The sequence below is a fragment of the Lathyrus oleraceus genome, chromosome 3, assembly GCF_024323335.1.
Source record: "Lathyrus oleraceus cultivar Zhongwan6 chromosome 3, CAAS_Psat_ZW6_1.0, whole genome shotgun sequence".
Taxonomy (NCBI): domain Eukaryota; kingdom Viridiplantae; phylum Streptophyta; class Magnoliopsida; order Fabales; family Fabaceae; genus Lathyrus; species Lathyrus oleraceus.
This window is the reverse complement of record NC_066581.1, coordinates 28,821,454-28,830,357: the sequence shown is the minus strand read 5'-3', so window position 1 is coordinate 28,830,357 and position 8,904 is coordinate 28,821,454. Positions and strand designations below refer to the sequence as shown.

General features: G+C 33.5%; 2 protein-coding genes across 2 annotated transcripts; one reads left to right on the top strand and one right to left on the bottom strand.

Moving 5' to 3' along the window:
* Positions 1 to 2,721: 2,721 nt before the first annotated feature.
* On the bottom strand, positions 2,722 to 3,918 carry LOC127132271 (probable ribose-5-phosphate isomerase 3, chloroplastic). Its single transcript, XM_051061182.1, has one exon. It carries the CDS (start codon positions 3,781 to 3,783, stop codon positions 2,941 to 2,943), a length of 843 nt encoding a protein of 280 aa, XP_050917139.1. The 5' UTR covers positions 3,784 to 3,918; the 3' UTR covers positions 2,722 to 2,940.
* A 4,127-nt stretch (positions 3,919 to 8,045) lies between these two features.
* LOC127129484 (secreted RxLR effector protein 161-like) lies at positions 8,046 to 8,558 on the top strand. The gene has a single exon (XM_051058656.1). It carries the CDS (start codon positions 8,046 to 8,048, stop codon positions 8,556 to 8,558), a length of 513 nt encoding a protein of 170 aa, XP_050914613.1.
* The last annotated feature ends 346 nt before the right edge of the window (positions 8,559 to 8,904 follow it).

Genomic DNA, 8,904 nt, shown 5'->3' with positions numbered 1-8,904 from the left:
ATTTTATATTATAACATTAAATATAAAATATAGATAATATCCATTCGACATATCAAATATAAACGTAGATAGTTAAAATATTTATGTTTATTTAAAATTCATTATAATAAAATTAAATAAAATATATATTTTTTATTTTATAAAAATAATTTTTTAATAAAAAAGAGTATTATATAAAAGAATATTTTAATTTTATAAAATAAACATTAAATAAAACAATGGATGAAACATAATTAGTTAAAATATTAAATAAAGCAATGTTTTATTTAATATTTTAACTATCTACGTTCATATTTGATATGTTGAATGAATATTATCTATATTTTATATTTAATGTTATAATATAAAATTGCGATTGTACTCTTAAGAAATTAAAATGCAAATATTAAATAATATTCTTAACTTATATATTTTAAAACAATGATAAAATTAAATTAAATATATATTTAGTTAATTTAAAATTTTAAAATAGGTATAAACGTTCTAAGTGAAAATAATTAAGACAAATATATAGAGATGAAACAAATTAATTTAATGTAATTATACATTATTTTAAAACTAAGTGAAAAAAATTTCAACTAAGTTTTAGTAATTTATTAATCTACTGTAATTATACACGGTATATTAAATATATGATGAAATAAATTAACATGAAGAGTTTGTGGTGCAGTGGTAATGTGTTTGATTCCTAATGAGAAAGTTGTGTGTTTGATTCTTGTTGACTGCAAAATTAATTTTTTTCCACAAGTAACACACTCATGCGCCAGATGCATTGGCGCCTCTTGGAGGGCCATGCATGCGCCAGAGGCAATGACGCCTCCTCATGAGGCCCAATGCATATGGCGCCTCAATTTAGGAACAATTTTTTAGTATTGATTATAGACTTGTAATTTTAATTTAGGGATTATTTTTGTCAAAATTTTAATGAGTATTGAGTATTTAGTATTTAGGTTGATTTATTATGAAATAAATTGTAATTTTTGTTGATTGGTTTAAATAGTTGTTTAACAAAGAAGTCAAAAGTAGAAATTATTTTCTGGTGGTCATCTTAATGTATTTATTCTGGCTCTGTCTGCGGAGATTGTTGAGAATGTATCAAGTGTGAGTAGTGTGGATAATAGTCTCACATTGGTTGGAAATGTGGAGACTTAGACATTTATAAGTGAGAAAACCCACCCACCTATCACCTTAAGGTTTTAGGTGAATATATGGTGTGTCTCTCATAAAGACATTGCCTCTAGAAAAAGAAGTCTCACAATGTTTAATGCTCCCTAGTGAAAAAAAACTCCCTCAACAAATGGTATCATGAGCCTTTGATTTTAGAATAAGACCGAGTTACTTATATCGAAAGTCAACGGCGTCAAGATGATGAATAAGAGTACCAATGTGGGTTGAAAAGTTGTGGAGACTTGATCATTATGATAGAATTTACGAGAAGACATGTAACACGGGATACATTGAATTCTCGATGACATTAACGTCACCTCTTAGCTTTCCATTCAAGTTGAGATGCAGACAACACAAAAAGATAAATACGATAAAAGACCATGCACTACAACATAGAGGCGAGTGCTTGAGTCACAACTAGATCTAAGGTCCATTCAATAGTTTCCTACATCTTACACCTGAAAATTAGCAAGTTGTTATAATTAGGGGTGTTTGTGTTACAGTTTGAGAGATCTTGACTATAAAAATCATTCGACCTGTAAGAGAAAAGTATGTAGTTTGCTTTGGTTCGATTGCCTTTTAAATATAAAACCACACTAAACCAAATTAATGAGGTTTGAGTTGGTTTGATTTTTTACAAGATTTTTATTGAGTGATACATACACCTATAGAGAACGTAACTTTGTGTTTAGTTATTTATACATTATCAAATAAAATCAAAACTCATCATATTTAGACAAAATCCTCTCATTCAATATACAAAAAATCAGACTAGACAAATATGAAATAAAAAACATAAAATATTAACATAAAATAATATCAAAGACATTATAATAAAATATAAAAAACCGATAAGAGGAGAGATTAGAGAAGAAGAAAAAGAAATAACATAAAATATGCGAGATTAGAGAAGAAAAGTGCGATAAAAACGTAATTGAAAGAGAAAACAATAACATAAAATAAGAGAGAAGAGATTAGAGTAGAAGAGACGAGTTGTAAATGACAAAGAAAATGAAAAGAATGTGCAATATTACTAGGAGAGATTTGAGAAGGTTGAAACTGAAACTCTAAATATTAGTAAGAGAAAATCGTACTCGTAAGATTATGACATAATAGGTTTGCGTTTTGGATTTGATATGGGATAAATGAAATTTGAGTTTTAACATACGATTTAATTTGATTTAGTTCGGTCTTCAAAATATCAATTTAATTTAATATTAATTCAAACACATCCGAATTAAATTTAATTTAATAAATACAATTTTAATTTAATTTTAAATTTTATTAGATTGATTTGGTTTTAAAAATACCCTAGTTATAACCGCTCCATAATTCGAAACGGGGAGAATCACCCAAAAAGAATTTGGTTATACAAATAATCTTAATGTATGTATGCACACCCAATACTAATTTCTGATATCAAATCAAATGATATATTGCTGATGTGTTTTGGATTTAATTGATTATTTACATAGATTAAAAAATTGTGTGAATTAAATAATAGCCAGAAGAAGACAAAAGCATATACGATTAAAAAATAATTAGAGGATACAATAAAAAAATAATGAACATTATATTGAAAATTTTATTTTGAGAAAATATGTTCTGCATATCAGTGAATTTTGAATGGAGGAAGTACTAAGACACTTACGCATCAGTAACAGCATAAAAAGTTATTTGCTTCTCTCCACTTCAATTTTTCTTTTTTCTATTATTTCTTTCACAAAAATAAAACTCAAAATATAATTTCAGATGCAATCAATAAAATCAAAATCACTTGTCTTTAACTTCAACACCAGTTTTTCCGGCAATGATGACGGAGGTAGCCATGTTCAAGAACAACCCATGCTCCACCACACCTTCAAGCGCCGAAATCTCCGTCCCGGCGGCGTTCGCGTCCCTAATCGGAGTCTTAAAATACAAATCAACAATGTAATTAGTATTATCAGTAACATAGGGTTTTCCACTCTCATCCACTCTCAGTTTCGCATCAACACCTTCTTCTTTGAACAAATTCTGAAGCCTAATCAAATTGTATTTCCAACAAAACTGAACAACCTCCACCGGCATAGCCAAACCGCTTCCACCTAAACCGGAGACGAGTTTCGTATCGTCGACGACGACCACAAACTTATCGGAAGCCGCCTCCACCAGTTTTTCTCTGAGAAGAGCTCCGCCGCGGCCTTTGACGAGGTTGAGATAAGGATCGACTTCGTCTGCGCCGTCGATAGCGAGATCAAGGCGAGGATTATCGTCGAGGACGGAGAGAGGAATACCGAGAGACCGTGCTTGTTCTTCCGTGCGTTTGGAGGTTGGAACACCGATGATGTTGGTGAGTTCGCCGGATTTGAGAAGGTCGCCGAGTTTGGAGACGACGAAGGCGGCGGTGGAGCCGGTTCCGAGACCGAGGACCATGCCGCTTTTGACATACTCGACGGCTTTATCGGCGGCGAGTTTTTTGAGATCGTCTTGGGTTAGGGTTATGGCTTTGACGGAGAGAGGAGAGTAATGGGTGCGAAGTTTAAGGGAGGTGGGTGTGCGTAGGTTAAGGCGCGTGGAGGCATTGTGGAATGAAGAGGATAGAGATGGAGGAGATGAGAGGGATAAGGATGCCATTGTTTTATTTGTTTTGTTGATTTTCAACAACTACACACAAAACACAAACACAAACACTTGAGTTTGTTTTTCTATAATCCTATCTTTTTTGTTTGGTTGGTGCTGAGAATTGAGAGTTTAGATTTAGATTAACCCAACCCAACCTCACCATAGGTTTTAATATTTTATATATTTTTTAATTATTGTTTTTTTAGTATTGTTTTATCTTTCTCACTTTCTCATTTTACATCAGCAATATGCACGACACGACTCTGAGCAGAATAATTACCATCAATAATCTGCATACAATCCTCCAAACTGGAAACTAACCCATGATCTAACATGTCCCCAACCAACCCCAGATATTCTTTGCAAAAGAGCATTCAAAGGATAAATGATTTAATGTTTCAGAATGCTGAAAACAAAGATTGCAGATTAATTACCATCAATAATCTTGCTCTAAGAAGATTGCCCCAATCTTCCCGACTATTAAGCACACTCCAACACTGCTTCAAATCTGATGCATCATTAAAAACTCTTAGAGACTTAATTCCAAAGCCTCCCCCCCCTCCTTCACGTCCTTGGAGCAATGCTTCCACGCAACAGTCACCAACTTCCGTTTGTGTATGTTCGCGCTCCAAATAAAGTTCCTGCACCAAGATTCCACCATTTTAATGATGCTAATAGGCCAAGAGTAAACCCTCATTGAGTAGATCGTCATGCTATGAATTACCGACTTAACAAGTTGCACTCTACCAGCAATTGATAGTAAGCTTTCTTTCCAAGAAGCAAGTTCACTTTTGATTTTGTCGGCAAAAGGATGGAAATAAAACCGCTTTGGGTCTGCCCTTAAAAATAGGGACTCCCAAGTAAATAAAAGGAAGATGACCCTCGTAGAAACCAATTTTGCTTGCTATCATAGAATGTCTCTCTTTAGTCATCGAACCCACATACATAATAGACTTACCGAGGTTACATAACCTTCATTCAAAAAAGTGAATAAAACTAAGACACTAACTCAATCAAAAAACTTTATACTTCAATATTTTGTTAGTATTTTGTTAGTCAGTTTTATGATTTTCCTAATTTTTAGGAGTAGTTATTTCCTTTGAATTAGTCTATCATGTCATTAGGAAGTGTTAGTAGTGGGTTTAAAACATGAGTAGTTTTTATTTCAGTTTTTCATCTGTGTAAGACTATATGTGAGTCAAGTTGTTTCTTTCAATACATGAAAATTCTTCCTATCAATTTCCTTATACTTTCACATAGGTGTTTTGGTTCCTAACATTTGATATCAGAGCTCCACCATGGGACCTGATTAAAATAGAAATTGCAGTCTTCTAAATGTGAAAAACTATGGCATCAGAGAGTTTCTTTGTGCAGCCATAAATATCGAAGTTTGATAGGCATTATGACCTTGGATGATGCTCATGGAAAACTTTTTGCATTCAAAGGATTATTGGGGTCTGTGGAAAATGGGCTCCTGCGGCAGCAGAAGGAGTAATTCTTACAGATGCGCAAAGAAAGAACATTGATGATAAAAAAATTAAAAGACTTAAAGGAAAAGAACTATCTATTTCAAGCACTACATCGTTCATTTTTGGAGAAAATTCTTAACAAAGATACAACAAAGAACATATAGGACTCCCTGAAGCAGAAGTATGAAGGTTCAACACGAGTCAAGCGCGCACAACTTCAAACTATAAGACAAGAGATTGAAACTCTCCATATAAAGGAAGGAGAATTTGTGAAAGATTATTTTGATCGAACACTACCATAGCAAGCAAGATGAAAGCTAATGGTGAAAACAAGGGAGATATTACAGTAGTTGAAAAAAATTGAGATCCATGATTCCCAAGTTCAATTATGTTGTGTGTTCCATCGAGGAATATAAGGATACAAACACTTTGACTATTAATGAATTGCAAAGCAATCTACTTGTTCATGAACAATGCACGAGTTCTCATGTTGAAAAAGAACATGCTTTGAAGATTAGTAATGGATATCAAGATAATTAATATGTTTAATATGTAGAAAGGGGTCGAGGTCGTGGAGGTTTTGGACGACGAGGATGAGGCAGATGCAAGCAAACATTTGACAAATCCATAGTGGAGTGCTATAATTGTCATCTACTCGAGCATTTTAGATGGGAATGTTCGAACCAAAGGAAGAAGGCAAACTATGTAAAGACTCAAGAAGAAATGTTGTTAATGGCATACACAGAAATGAACAAGGCCAATGAAGTTGTTTGGTTTATTGACTCTAGATGTAGCAATCACATGTATGAGAAGAAGGAATACTTCTCAAATTTTGACGAGAGTTATAAAGATTCTGTCAAGTTGGGCAATAATTCCACCATGGTTGTAACAGGAACATGTAACATAAGATTAAAAATGAACGACGTAACACATATTGTTATTGGAGTCTTCCTTGTGCCATAATTAAGGGATAACTTGCTAAGTATTAGGAAATTGCAAGAGAAGGGGATTAGTATTATGTTTCAACATGGGAAATGCAAAGTTTTTCACCTTGAAAGTGGTTTGATAATGGAAACCAAAATATCTTCAAATCGAATGTTCATGTTGCATGCCATACCTCAACCTGCAAAATCCACTTGCTTTGACATAGTTACATAAGGTATAATGCACCTTTGGCACTGCAGATGTGGACATTTGAGTTTCAAGGGTTTAAATACGCTTCAACATAAGAGTATGGTAAATGGCTTACCAAAATTGAAGTCATCAAACACTGTTTGGTAAGGAAGCAACCAAATGATTCATTCCCAAAGAAGAGCGCTTAGAGATCTACACAAACTTTGCAACTAATACATGATGATATGTGCGGACCAATCAAACCTATCTCTAATGGAAAAAAGAGGCATCTGATAACTTTTATTGATGTTTTCAGTAGAAAAACATGGATTCATTTCTTAATAGAAAAATCAGAAGCATGTTCTATTTTCAAAATATTTAATATTCATGTTGAAAAGGAAGCAAATTCCTTTATCAGATGCTTGCGCACTTAGTGTGGGGGAGAGTTTACATCACCCGAATTCACCCATTTTTTGCTGTGAAAATGGTATATGAAGGCAATTAACAGGTGCATATACGCCACAATAGAACGAGGTTGCAGAATGAAAAAACAAAACCATTATGAACATGGTTTGGAGCATGCTCTCAGAGAAGAGAATGCCCAAAATCTTCTGGCCTAAAATTGTAAATTGGTTTGTGCGTGTCTTGAATCGGAGTCCAAGATCAGTAGTAAGGAATAAGACACCAAAAGAAGCTTGGAGCAACATCAATACTTCAGTTAAGTATTTTAGAGTTTTTGGATGTATTTCTCATGTTCATGTACCTAATGTTAAATGAATGATAAACGTTTGTGCTTTGTTTTGTTGGGAGTAAGTGAAGTATCAAAAGCATACAGGCTTTATGATCCAATTCCACAAAAAATCATAACAAGTAAGGATGTTGTTTTTGAAGAACATCAGGGTTGGGATTGGGATAATAAGTATGAAGAAGCCATCTCGTGTGACTTAGATTGGGTTGATAAGAATGTGGAAGTCAATGCAGAGGAAGAAAATGATGTCGGGAATGAATTTGATCATATTACCGATACAAAAGAAGAGGAAAATGTTTCCTCTAATTCTAGAACAGAAGAGAACACTTCTAATCCCAACCAACAAAGGTGTAGAAGACCACCACTTTGGATAGAATACTATGAAACTAGAGAAGGACTTTCAGAAGGAAATGTTGATGTTAATTTGGCCATGTTTGTAGCTGGTAATGGTGATCTTACTTACTTTGATGATGCTGTAAAAATTGAAAAATGGAGGAAAGTCATGAGTGTGGAGATGAAGGCAATTAAAAGAAATGGAACCCGGGAATTGATGGAATTACCTAAAGGAGCAAAGAAAGTTGGAGTGAAGTGGGTTTACAAGAGAAAATTCAAAGAGAATGGAGAAATGGACAAGTACAAAGCAAGGCTAGTGAAGGGTATAAAGTATGGAGATAATTCATTTGGTGGTAGAATTTGCAACTCAAAAAGGATGGGCAATCTATCAACTCGATGTACAATCGACATTTTTGCATGGAGAGTTGAATCAAACAGTGTATGTCGACCAACCTTATGGTTATGTAAAAAAATGTAATGAGTATAAAGTATATAAACTGAAAAGGCTTTTTCCCATGAGGAACATAATTTCAATGAGATACTTTCTTGGTCTTGAAATGATGCAACAATCATATGGCATTTTCTTATGTTAAAATAAGTATGCATTAGTGATGCTACAAAGGTTTGGACTGAATATAAGAAATTTAGTGCATAATCCAATTGTTCCTGATGTTAAACTCGCAAAATATGACTCTAGTGTGAAGGTTGATAAGACCTACTATAGAAAAATTATAGGAAGGCTTATGTATTTAACATCCTCTCGACCTGATTTGTTGCTTGTGGTGAATCTAATTAGCAGGTATATAGAGAATCCTATTGAATTGCATTTACAAGTGGCCAAAAGGGTGATGAGATATTTAAGAGGAACAACTGAGTTTGGAACTTTCTACATAAATGAAGGAAACATTGAGCTTGTCACTTACATTGACAACGATTATGCAGGGGACTTAGATGATAAGAATAGTACTTTGGGTTATATTTTCTTGTTAAGTTCAGGTGATGTTTCTTGGTCATCGAAGAAACAACCTATTATGAGTCTATCAACCATAAAATCAGAGTTTATAGGTGCAACTTCATGTGCATGTCAAGCCACATGGCTGAAAAGAGTGTTGGAAAGTGTTTAAAAATTAAAGTAAAGCCACTATGACTCGTTGTGATAGTAGCTTTGCTATTAAGCTTTCGGAGAATCCAGTAATGCATAGTTGTTGTAAGCATAATGATGTTCATTTTCATTTCCTTTGGGATCTAACAAAGTATGGAGATATTGAGATGATACACTGTAGCACATAAATACATATGGATGATATCATGACCAAACCATTCGAGATGAAAATTTTCTTGAAGCTATGCAGATCTCTATGAGTTTATTCAATGAGTGATATAAACTGATTGCATATATCATTCAATTTAAGGGAGGATTTGTTAGTCCGTTTTATGATTTCCCTATTTTTTAGGAGTAGTTATTTCCTT